General features: G+C 36.2%; 2 protein-coding genes across 4 annotated transcripts in view; one reads left to right on the top strand and one right to left on the bottom strand.

Moving 5' to 3' along the window:
- Positions 1-337: 337 nt before the first annotated feature.
- Positions 338-8,853, bottom strand: RabGGTb (geranylgeranyl transferase type-2 subunit beta). 2 transcript variants are annotated; one of them, XM_072305402.1, is made up of 7 exons: positions 8,600-8,853; positions 7,213-7,320; positions 6,133-6,330; positions 4,956-5,114; positions 3,297-3,441; positions 1,525-1,724; positions 338-619 (listed from the first exon to the last, which is right to left on the bottom strand). In XM_072305402.1, exons 3-7 carry the CDS (start codon positions 6,319-6,321, stop codon positions 431-433), a joined length of 882 nt encoding a protein of 293 aa, XP_072161503.1. In that variant the 5' UTR covers positions 6,322-6,330; positions 7,213-7,320; positions 8,600-8,853; the 3' UTR covers positions 338-430. The 2 variants fall into 2 exon arrangements, with proteins under 2 accessions (XP_072161503.1, XP_018914470.1); XM_019058925.2 differs by lacking the exon at positions 8,600-8,853 and adding an exon at positions 8,100-8,408.
- LOC109042269 (uncharacterized) overlaps positions 8,488-13,107 on the top strand; it is a 36,007-nt gene continuing 31,387 nt past the window's right edge. Inside the window, exons 1-3 of one of the 2 annotated variants that reach the window (XM_019058917.2) lie at positions 8,520-8,658; positions 9,141-9,336; positions 11,410-11,477. The gene's annotated coding sequence lies outside the window, so the exon portion shown is untranslated. Of the gene's footprint in view, positions 8,659-9,140; positions 9,337-11,409; positions 11,478-13,107 lie in introns of both variants that reach the window. The other variant, XM_019058916.2, reaches the window with a different exon arrangement.

The raw sequence follows: 13,107 nt of genomic DNA, 5'->3' as shown, positions 1-13,107 counted from the left end.
TATTTTGAAAAACTCCCAGGTTTTGAGGAGAAAACTTATAAACAATCTGTCACATTCAAGAGTTAGAAAACTTTTTTTGAATTCTTGTTTACATGAAAATGCCACCTTGAATTTTATGAAGTTTTTTATTATCATAGTTTAGTAAATACAAAAAACATTTTCGTTTCTTAAATCGCAAATTTTGCAATTCATTTTTTTGTCTAGAATGTTGATTAAATTTTACTAGAGAAGAACAAAAAAAGTTTCTTCACTCATACATTTTAAAATTGGAATCCAAATTTATTTGTCAATCTTACTAGGGACGAAAGAAAAATAATTTTTAACTCGTTCATAAAAATACGATTCAATTGTAAAAAAACTTTTAATGAATTTTTGGCATTGCAATTTAAATTTAAACAGTTGAAAACAAGATTTTATCACTGAGGATGTATTAGGGAGAAGGTAGTTTCTGCGACACAGCACCCAGCCTTTGAATAACATTTGCAGGCATGCAGAACGTTGGATCAACTTCTTTGAGGTCTTTTGTGCCGAGTAAGGACAATCCAGCAACTCCGAAGAGGGTGTGAAAAGGATCAGGAATATCACCTGGGCGATCACTGAATCCGCCTGTTTCCGTATCCTAAAACAAATGTCATTACAGAGGCGGGATGATTGTATTGTACTTCCAGATACATGCAGTTTGTCAATAGGACGTATTTCTATCAAACGGACCTAAGCGCCATAGGGTGAGGAAGGTAGAGGGGGGCTTGGATTGGCGGCGGCCTATTCCGTCCTATACTCGCAATGCTTTTCCATGGCGCTTAGGTCCGTTTGACAGAACGCGCTATCCGGGATTCTAAATTCCTCAAAAGGAACTCAAATTGGCGCTTAGTTCCGTTTGATAGAAATATGTCCAATAGAAACAGAGAAAGTGAATAATTCGACGCAAGTAAGAAATTCTGTACGCCCACAGATCAAAGTCACCAGTTCTTTTCGGTATTGTGGATGGGTGTGTGTGCATGGATTTCTCAATTAAAAATTTTCAAAAAAAGGTTCAGGTCAGGAATTCCTCGAAAAACCTTTTTTTGAAAATAGAGAGTTTTTTTTAGATAAAATAGAGAATTTTCTTTCAATAGAGAATTTGCAGGTGTTTGAAATTTGATGCATTCGTCTTAAAGTGGAAACTACTGGGTGAACTGAACACGAGGATACCCTCGGTTCATGAATAGAACAATTATTGGAAAAGATATGACAAAATGATCTAATCTGCTAACATACATGTGTTTAAATGGGAAATGCTGCTAGATGACATCACTAAACAGCGCATTTTCTCATTTTCAAATCTATTTTTATACTCTTTTCCATATCAGAAATTTTTTTTAAAAAATACTGTGAAATCAGCTCTTTAAGCAATTTTAGATGAAGCAATATAACATTTGGAAGCAAATTCTTCATTCCTAGGAATATTATTCAGAAAATTTCAACTTCAATCCACACATGTTTCTAGCATATCTGAAATTCTGAACAAAAAGATAATTCTCTTACCTGGCAGGCGAGAATGAATCTGGTTAAACTATCTTGATCGATCCATTTTAACCTCCCAAGAATGGACAGAGAGGCTAAGACCCACCAAGAGTAGCAGACGTCTGGTAGTTTTTCAGGTCTGCCGTTTAAGCCACCAGACGGGAGTTGACGTTCACACAACCACCAACCCAACAAATCTGCGTCTATTAAGTGAAGGTTGCCTGGAAACAAAATCAATTCAATGCTGAGTTATCATCAAGAAGAATGAGAAAAAGAGATACAAAACTGGCCAGATTTATTTAAGAGTTACGAACTGCTTCAGAGCTGAAGGATGATGCGAGGCAGGACTAAATGGCCAGGATTAGACATTAGACATTAGGACATAGGACATTAGACAAACGACTATAGTCATGGCTAGACTTGGATGCACCTATTACAATTTGCAAAGTTGCAAGTATTAGTGCTTATTTCTGTATGCTGTTTCTTGAAAACTTATGCGAGAGTGATCCTCTCATTGAAAAGAATATTCTGTGCTATTCCCAAACAATAAATTGGTAAGCAGCATTCATTTTATAAATTCACTTTTTGAAAGTGCAGAGTGAACTAAGCTTTTAAGAATTTTTCAAATTTCTTTAATTCTAAATGGCAAAGAAATCGAACTTTTGGCGAGTGGGCCGATTTTAAGAAAGTCAAAAATCAGACCTGTTTGAAACAATACCTATTTTTGGCAAGCTCTGATGATAAAATACAGGGAAAACAGAGTTTGCTGATTGGCTGAACATAGCCTCAGGCATCGTTTTGTTACGTCAACATGACTGTTGGATTTTGATCAGCTATTTTTCCACTTAGAAATGCTTTTTTGAACTTGTCCATGAAATTTAAGGTTTTTACTACAATCCTTTGCCAATGAGACCCTCATTCCTCCTCCTCCTTGATCTTAGCACAAACATCTTCAAGACTTCTAAAAATTAGCCTTGCCAGCCAAATGACTAAAATTTCGGAATGAAATTACATCATAGATGTTAATTGAAGTTTTAAACTGTGCAAATGGGCTGTTTTGAACAAATATCAAATGGATTACATTTTGCAATAAGGAACCACTATTTTTGGCCCATTTCAGAAACAACATACATGTCATTTGTTTCCCTATGTAGATATGCACTTTTATGGAAGAGTGAGAGGTAGTGGTTCCTTATTGCAAAATGTAATCCAAATCATAGTACACAGTGAATTATTGTGTTTCAGGAGCAGTTGTCAAGGTTTTGAGGATTCAGTAGTTTATTACAATCACACATCAAAAGTCAGGAAAATTAAATTATCTCAGTAGGTTGACATCAAACTTTAGAATTCATCTTCAGTAACGCTCCAACTACCCGATCACAAATTATTTTTTTCAGTCAAAATTAAGTTTTGAAGAAAATCAAGTAAGCCAATACGACTAGACCATTTTATGGGGAAAGAATTGAATATATACGGTTTTTGTGTTTTCTTTTTCCAATTAAAATACTGTTTTACAATAATGATGGAAAATTGGCGAGATTGTGAGGTTACAAGTAGAGCCTGAAATGGCATTTTTCCAGTCTATTTTTGGTGAATCCAACTTTTCAGATACACGACACAGCCCTCTCCACAAACTGTCGGATGATCGGGGCATTATTGTACCTCGTTGCAAAACCATGATCCAGATGGGTTTTTTTCTTCTTTTCTCTTCTTTGAAAAAAAGGTCCAGCAGTGAGGTATGTAGCAGAATTTTTTTTTTTTTGGGCAAGCTAACCAAAACGGGAAGTCAATACCTGTAACTGAAAGGAATCCAACGCAGCAATAAATAAGGCCAGCATGACTTTCCGATCCTGGCCGTGATCCAAATCCTCCATCAAAATTGAGACAAGACATAACAAAATCTAGAGCTTTCTTCAAATCTATGGCATCTAGTTGACCCTGTAATTTAAAAAAAAATTAGGATGGAAAATCCTACGGGGAAGAAAATAAAAATATAACATAAAAAAGTACATATGAGCACCTTCCCGATCAAACAGCTTATACCCATGTCAACGTTGCTAAGATTTTGCATACATTCAACTGTTTAGTTGGTAGAGAGCTGTAAGCTTTGTTCTGAAATTTGCCTCTAATTTTCTTTCCATTTTTCTGAATATTTTTGCAGAGAAATTTATAAAGTGGGTGATTTTGGATACGTGTAAAAAAAAAAGGAAAAGATGCACAATCTTAGCAATGTTGACGTGGGTTTAAGCTGTTAGGTCGGAGAGGTCCTCCTATTAAGAACTTTTTAGATAAAAGAAACTGATTAGCAGATTACACCAAAACAACTTGGCAATTTTTCACAAAACATAAGGTTCAAGGTCACACATTAAAGTTTTAAGTCAAGTCTGGTCAAGCCTTAAACAGAGGAAGCAAGTCACCTTCACAAAAAGTTACTACACTTCTCTCAGTGACGGAGATTTTATAAAGTTCCGATGATGTTTCAAGGTTTGTTGTGGATTCGTCCGAAATATTTGAGGTGGACTTCTCCGTAACGATTTCCTTTGTAAAAGCTTTTGGCTTTTTTTTCTTCCATACCAGTTTTTTATTACACTGAGCCTCAGACTATTCAAAACGTGGCGGTCCAACTGTTTGGAATTTGAAAAGTTCGGATAATGCAAAGGTGGATAATGGCACGATAACCTTAAATTTATACTCTGTATCAGTAAAATGTGATAACGAAAACACAAATTTAAAATAAAAAGGAAAATATAAAAAAATATATGATAAAATACAATAAAGCGGATGACATACCTACTTTAAAAAATCTATTATCTCTCTCTTTTTCTGGCCTTGGGAGTCTCCAGAGTCATGACAATAGTGCCATGCTAAGGAAAAACGCCGTATGAACCTTTGTCAGTTGCCAAATATCCTTTGCTTCAATACAAATTTTTAGGAAAATTTGTGAATATATTTTAGTCAATTTTTCAGAGAATTTTCTTCGTTATCAGATCTATATCATCTGAAACTTTCAAGAGAAAATATTCATAACTCTCCTCCAAAATAAATCTTTTACTGGAGGAAATTTGGTAACTATCGGATGTTCATACGGCGTTTTTCCTTAGCACGGCAGAATAGGTTTTTTTTGATAGCCGAGAGAAGATACAAAAAATAGGTAAAAGAATCAGTCCTCCCAAAAATTAGTTTGGATATTCCGACAGATGGATAGGTTTTGAGGTTGATTGAAAGTCACAGAAGTGCCCTGGAGCGCTAATTTAGCGACTTGAATATTTATAAGCATGTATGAATTCAGAAATATTTATTTAATAGACTAATATGACTATCAGCTAAGTATGAACCCCAAGTGATCTCAGAATTTGAGGCCCTGGATGATACATTTCACCTTCTGACGATAATGAAAAAAAAAATTCTAAAATAACTCTTTAAGAAAATACTAAAAAATTGAGTATACAAACCAGCAATGAAAGACAAGCTACAGCACAAAACGAAAATCTTGTATCTATTTCACCCCACTTGTCGCCTGCAAAGCTACCATCTGGTTGTTGAAGGCTTTGAATGTATTTAACTATCTTCTGTACAGGTAATTTAGACTCTTGCTTCAATAACGCTGCAATCTAATCACCAAAAAAAAGTTAATTAATTGATTGCTTGAATTCAGGAACAAAAAAACTAAAAGAAAGTGTGGGTTAAATAAACAATCTTTAGGTGATGTGAGCTGAGAATACTTGAAATTGCCGTCTGACAAGACAGACATCTTCAAGGTAAGCATGTAGAAGACTTTTGATTTAATTTGAATTCTGAAGTGAAATCTCTAATAGAGATAAATTCATAGAAAACTAGAAAGACTGCTTTTAATTCAGCACAAAAATTCAGGGAAAGGTTGCACTTCATTCTACAGAGAGATGTAAAGCTTGAAATTTTGTGTAAAGAATTTGTAAAGAAATCTTCTTTCAGTTTTGGAAAAATTATCTATTCTGGAGTCTTTTTAATCTTTCCACAAAAAAAACCATTCAGGTCGTATGCTTTCATCTTATCTGTACTAGAAATTGCATGAAACCCAGAGCTTCAGTTTTTCAGGTTTAAATATTCAACTAACTAAAATTGCAAATTCTTATTGGAAATAATTTCTTCATGACTATTCTTAAAGTGACTCGGAGCTTTGGATCCAGAACTAGACTGCGTCAGTGCCGCTCAGTTTGATTTCCCTCCAGTGATCCGATGTCTAGGGATTTATCCCCAGATCTAGGGATTTTCAGGGAATTCTAGGAATTTCTACGGATCTAGAGGTTTTCAGACAATCTAGGGATTTTTTTGATGAAATAAAAGTAAGTAAATGTATCAAAATACATCATTCTACGTCAAAAAAGGCGGTTTCTTGCAAAGTCTAGGGATTTTTTGAGGATATTTGAGCGAATCTGGGGATTTAGGGATTTTCAGCAAAATCTAGGGTTTTTTTTTCTTTCCCACTAGGGCTTTAATATCGGTTGATTGTTTCCCTCACCTGACGATTCCCTATTTTGCGGACTGAGGGCATCATGTAGACAAGGAAATTCAGCATGCAAATTTTACTTCTTTTCTTGACTAGCACAACGGACCCATTCGAAGTCATTACTAGAGGGGAAAAAAGCTCACCTGAACAGCGCTGAGAGTGTATAAAATGTGTGGATCATGGCCAGTGCTTGGGCTAATTCCACCTTCATCATTGACACACTTCAGTATGAATTCCATCATAGCCTCAGTGCTTTCCTCATTAGATTCATTCAAGAGATCAAGGGCAGTCAGACCCCAATAGATCCCTGACATTCTCAAGTACTCAGTCATGCAATATTCCTGTTGAACAAGTCAAAAATTGAGACTAATGAGTTTGTTGAGACTCATCAGTAAAAAAATATGCGTCATTTATGATTAATTGGCCAAGGGTTAGCAAGCCATGGTAGGAGCTGCAAATTTTTTTTATCAAAACGCAACTTTTCGCCCTTTATCTATACAAAATTAACTCCTAGCAGCAAATAACGTAACATTTATGAAACAAAATATTGTAAAAAAGTTGTAAAATAGACCAAAAAAGAAATGCTGATGTAGTATTTTTTCAAGAAAAATATGTATAAAGTTCAAGTGTTACCTATCTGTACCTCTTTGATCACAAATTTTTTACTTCAAATCCTCGATCTCTGACTATTTACGACTTCTTTGCACTCTATTTCATGTATCATTTTCAAACTCCTATAAAATACTAGTTTCACATTTTTTTCTCAGGTCATTTTGCACGGTGTGCCACTAGGGTTAGTGGCCTGAAGTTTTTGGAGATGACAAAAAATACTTTCCGTTAAAAGTTCGAATTTTGACTCATTCATAAAAGCTTGACGATAATCACTCTCTCACATCTCCCAAACATTCCATTGAGGAGATTTCAGGCGCTTGTATGGGGGTCCACAGCTCCTTTTACCATTAGATACAAATTTTTTCACAGCAGCCCGTGACGATGGTAACATGAAAAAAGGAAGGGGAAAAAAACAGGAAACAAGGCTAAGAATAAACAATTAAAACCGAGACGTTTCTGCTCAGAACTGATTCGGGTGTGTAAAAAGGCAAATTTTAGTGTAATGAGGGGATACTGAAATTAGGTTCCACACAATGCAGCAGATCAGTTAGCAGCAGCTAAGCAATCCGGCCATTCAATAAATGAAAAAAAGATTTGATGATTGAACTTACATAGTCTTCCTTATTGTCACTATAGGATTTTAAGTAATTTACATGTTTATCTTTCAACAAAGTGTTTGGATGACTGTCTGAGATGGTAACATCTTTGACTAGGTTTGCCTGAAAAAATTTAGGAAAAAATGAAGTATTAGCTCAAAGGTCCACATTTTTTACTTACGATTTTGCAAGCTGGGGCTGAAAGAAATTTACTCCCCCAAAGTTTGAGAATGCCGGTTTTTATACTATTTTTTGGCATGAGGCTTTTAATTTTGCGTGATTTTTACACGGCATCACAAGACTGAGAAGCAAAAAAACATATCATCGCAGTGAAAATCAGCCTTTTCCCTCCATATTCTTACCACTGGGCTCCGGTCTATGTGGCTCGTACCAAACCTGCCCCAGCTATTGTCAACTGCATTTGGTTTTTTTTTTTACCACTTAAAGTAACTCACAAGGGCTACTCCTGCGCTTTCAAGTCCCAACCCTCCTCCATCCCTCCTGAACAACCAGTCCCAGGCAACCATTGTTTGAGACCATCAAACTCAGGTCGCCTAGCTGGAAATCGAACCCAGGACCTCTCGATCATGGCGCTACAACCACTACACCACAGGAGGCCGACTCTACAAAGGATTAATCGAAGACCGGGCACTCCTTTATCCGATGCAAAGGATGATTCACTCCTGTTAAGTCATTTCGTTTGTCAAGAGGAATAAGTACTTAGGCTTAAAATATTGTTTATATGCTGATGTTGTTAACGTAAAAAAATTACTGAGGTATTAATCAAAATTTTCAAACTTAATGGTTGATATCCTGACAACATAAGAATTCTTTACAAGTAATCTACGTTTTCATGTAAGCTGCGAGGTGCTCAGGACGAAATTTCATCTGTGATAACTTACCATTCTTTTGAAATGCACTCGAGGAAGGTTGATGTAACAATGATATCTGCTACAGCGAGTAGGACATGAGGAGTTGGGGGTTGTCTGAGTGTGAGCGACGCGCAGAAGGATTGAAATTCTTCAGGAAGTTAGTGGTTGAGCGTGTAAGATCGAAACTAAATAATTATGCTTAAATCATCAGATGATTAAAAGGAAAAGATCACGTATGTAGTGATGTATAAAAGTTGACAGTCCATTCATATCTCACTGAAAAAGAAGATTTTTCATCTGTTTCTGTTACAATTCTGTTATCACTTGCTTACTATTGTTTACAAATTTACGTTGCGGTGATTGGTGAATGCGGCGGACGAAACCGCTGCGCAAATTGCGGAAAAGGATGGAGAAGAGGTAGAGGAGGGGAGAAAACGACATTAAAAATCGAAATTTGCATGGCAACCATGGATAAAACAGGTGTTTTTTTGCTCAATTTTCGATGTTTTTTTATTTTGACGTTTGTTTACCACTTATTTCAAGATGGCGAGGTGACCTGTGCAGAATCATCGTAAGCCGTAACTCCAAGGTAATTTGTCTACGTAACCATTTAGTTTAGTAATTTAATGTGGTATTCGTTCAAAATTAACACTGCCACGTTCCAATTCACACGCTTGTCAACGCACTGTACCATATTCCACCATAACATCGCAAATATAAGGCGGAAAACGCCAACATCAACATGCCATTAGAGCTGGAAGTCCCAGTGTGAGAGAGTGAGAGGGGAATGAGTGAGGAAGATCACATCAAAGATTGTACACACAAGCACCTCATATCAATCCCATTAATTTTAGGAGTTATTACCTTAACAACTTCTGGAATCAACCTCATGTCCAAAATCTGCTTATCCATCATGAAGCCTAGTTCTGTGTCATCCCATACTTTTTTATCATGATCGCCTCAGTGTATTTGACTCTAATTACGAGTCATTAAGTATTCAGGTTTGATAAGCGTTAGATCTCTTGTGGAATCCAATTTCATGCCATTGCAGTAGTTCATTATTTCTTTCAGAAGCCATAACATGCACACAAGAATTTTTAATGAGCCCTCAGCATTTTAAGTGGTGTGAACGTCAAAGTTTCAAGGATTAAATACCTCACGCACTGTTAGTATTGGCCTGGTTTTATCCTCTCTACTTGAGTTGTTAAGGTATTCACGGTGAAGGTGTGTCGTGAATGATGTTTTAGCAGCAAAGATGAAAATACAGGTGAATATTTCAATATGTAACTATGGTCATTTCCAAAGCTAGGTCTTGCGCCACTTAAGTGGATGCCGATCATACTCAGCGTCGAAGAAGTGAGGCGCATCTTTTCGGAGGTATCCATTGTAGCCTCAAAGGCTATAGACTCAAAAATATTTCCAATTTTTCCGTGCTTGGGGATTAACTACATCAACAATTAGTGATTATGATGAGCCAACTGTCATTCCCTATTTAAGTTTCTTCTTTTTACTGCAAAAATAATCAAGTACAGGAATTTTTATTTAGCAAGATACTGTGCCCTATGGTAGGCCACTTATTGTATTTAACAACATTTTAAACCCATACATTTCCTCACTTCCAAGCACTGTTCAAATTAAGTAGCAGAATTCAATTTGATTTGTTACTATCACTTAACCACAAATTAGAAAGAGTTAGGAGGTATGATCTATGTCATTTTTATTTTTGCCCTTTAACAAATCTACTGTGTAAGTCGGCAATCACATAACTTGGTTTGCGATGTCGCAGACCTCCTGTCATACCTCCTGTCATACTTTATTTTTTAAACGGAAAACTACTCATCGGCAATTCTTTAGAACTGCCATGACTTTTCCTCTCTGTGCCAAGAAAATGTATAAACTTCAAGGAATGATGTCAATTTGTTCTCCATTAAAAAAATAACCTAGAGGCGGAGATTTCCAGACACCGCAAACGAGATATGTGATTGCGGACTTACGCCGTTGAATTGTTAATTGTAAACACTTATACTTCTTCTAGAAGTTGACTTGCAGACTTCCCTTTTTCCTCCTTAAATTTTGAAGAGAAAATTTGCTGCAGAATGTTTCAATTCATACCTTGTCTTGTAGCACACTTGCAAGGGCTACCAGTCAGTTCAACATCATTGTGCTGAAATGACTGAACTGTAATGATTCTGATATATCAAGTACGAATTTTAGTGTCCTAGTGTAATAATTTTCCAAGAATTTCTAATTTGTTCTTTGCATTGGACCCATTGGCTTCTCAGGACCTTATAAAATTTATGCTTGCATGCAAATCCAAATGTTTACAGCTGGGATGAAACCCTAAAGATTCATGCTTTAATGCAGAATTTCAAAATTCTGGAAACTTTCGCCCTGAAGCAGCCCTACTCCGAAGCTGAATAAAATAGTTCAACTTTGGCGCGCAATTTATTTCTTGGTTCCCATTTTTTCCTGCTGAAAGGAGCTTTTTTCAATTTATCAATTGCATCTCTAAATAATTTCATTTTATTTTGCACCGTGTGTAATCTAACATCCTTTTCTACCTATCAATTGTGTTTTTTGAGTCTCCATTCAGTCGGAAACTATTGAAATATTTTCAGTTGTCTGTGTTACGAAATGTACGTTTGATCACTGCAAATATTAATACTGTTGCTCCCTACCTCTGGTGCTGTTTACAATGACATTCAACAGAAAGCATTCACTCTCGGTGCCCATTGGGGGAAAGGGAAGAGTTTACGAGTTAACGAGGTCATGACTTTCCTCTTGAAATCATCTATTTCCATGAAAACATCCAAGCGGAAAGGTGTCACTGTTATGAGCCTCGAGAATATAACATTGTATCCAATTATTAATCTCAAGTAAATAAGCCACTGCAATCGTTTTGAGATTTCATTACTTAAGTTATGATTACACCATCCTGTTTTTAAGATTTACTTAACTCTTGTAAGATTTGCCTCGATAATTTTTGTAAGTTCAGTTGCAATTCTCACCTGTAAGAAGATACTCTGAAATCAGCAAGCTCATAATATCCTGACCTAAAATCATTTTTTTTAAAGGTAGTGCTTAGAAAAGAGAGAAGCTAACTTTCTATCTCTAGTCCGTTCTACAAAAGTTACTGTGCTTAAGAGCAGAATTGATAATTTTCTAGTGCCTCCTTGGTCTAATTATGAGCTGTTGCTGTGTTTGCTGAAAAGTGGAACATGCCAATTAGTTTTGAATCATCAGTATTTTGTATTTAGGCCTTTAATTTCGTCACTCAACTTTTGTGGCTTTTAAACTTATTGCATCACATTGTCTAATGATCTTATTTTTCTCTTTACAGAAATTCAAAATAAATGAGCTAAAATGTGAACACTGGAAAACAACCTCAAAGCTATCAGTTTTGGAAGTGTAAGTGAATGTATTCAGTTTTTTTCCCCTTCCTCAAGCTTTTTTGATTCTGGGCTATTAGCCATTCAGGAACAACTTTTTTATCGCATTCCTAATGGACCACCAGACAAGGTACGAATTTGAGCAATCTGACATATGTTTCTTAACCAGAATTTTACGTAGAACATGATTCATGCAACAAAATTACCAAAATCAATTTCTAACGAAGATATCTACCATTTTATTTCACATTGGTTATGAGGAATTTGAACTGCGCGCTCACAAGAAACTCCAAGCTCTACATGGAGTAAAATTGCGCACTACAACAGTTTCAGTAAGCTTCTCAATCAAGCAGTGTTCATTTTCCACCATGTGTTGTTCAAACTATAAGCAATTTGCTATAGCTGAGCCAAAGTGTCAAGATTGAGGTTGCCAGATTTTTATATCGCAGAGACTGTCAGGATAATATTTAGAGCGTGATGTGAATCACGTAGAGCATTGAGTTTTCATAAGCGGGAGGTTAGAATTCCTGCGTCAAGAAACATTAAATATCTTCATTAGGAGTTAATTTCAGTAATTTTTGTTGTGCAAATTGTGTTCTACATAAAATTTTGGTTAGGTAATATGTATCAGAATGCTGAAATTTGTACCTTGTCTAGTGGTCCATTAAAGGGCAAAAATCTGATCAAAGCTGAACCGAACCCACTGTACCAATCTGGCATCATTGTTTCAAGGTAAAAGTGGTTTTGGCCATTCAGCTAATTTTTTTACGTGCTGAAGGTCTGACCTTCCTAAGTAACGGAAAGTCTTTGTAGGATTCGGGTCGAGAGAGCTGGAGTTTTAAGGGAGATAAGGGGGGGGGGGGGGTTGATCTGCAGTGCTATGGAATTAATGCTGCCTGAACATCCAAATGTTGCCAATTTTTTCTGACAGATCGGACCTATTTCAGAGAAAAGTTATGAATGCTGAATTTCAGATACTTTACATATTTAATCGCAAATTCATGCTCTGATATACTGGAGGTAAAATATGCGCAAGTGCCCCTGGAAATTTGCATTATATGAAGGAAATTTGGCAATGTCTCTAGATTCTTACAGCGTTCTTCTCTAGCATGGCAGCATCGACCCCTGGAATATCTTCTCTGGACTGACTTCATGTTTTTTTGCCTTGTAATTCGATTGCTAAAGTGTAAAACAATGTATCTCCATTGCAGTGATTTCAAAACTTCTGCTTCTATTTTATTTTTTCTAAGAGAAACGAGTCCACTGTATTGCTCGAAATTTCTTCGGAATATTCTGCCAATGAAGAAGTAAAATCAAGGAAATTATCAAGAAATTAAGTCGACCAGTTTTCTAAAGAAAAAATATACTATGACAGGAAGTCTGCAGCATTGCAAATGGAGATATGTGGTTTCGTACTTAGGCCATCAAATTACTGGGAAGAGAGAGCTCGATCGATTTGGTAGAAACTTTGGTTTGTTATACAAGTCCGACCCTCTTGGTGGGTGGAATGTATCCAGAAGACTTGGGTCCTAAGGCAGCGTAAAATGTGGGTTTTATCCCTTAAATATTTTATATATTTCAGGCTGAACCTGCTTTCTAAAAAATCCAAGAGAGCTTGGTTTTTGGAACTTCAAATAAGGGGGTTTTGC

Source organism: Bemisia tabaci, chromosome 10, assembly GCF_918797505.1.
Source record: "Bemisia tabaci chromosome 10, PGI_BMITA_v3".
NCBI lineage: Eukaryota > Metazoa > Arthropoda > Insecta > Hemiptera > Aleyrodidae > Bemisia > Bemisia tabaci.
The sequence above is the reverse complement of the archived record's forward strand: the minus strand, read 5'-3'. Positions and strand labels throughout refer to the sequence as shown.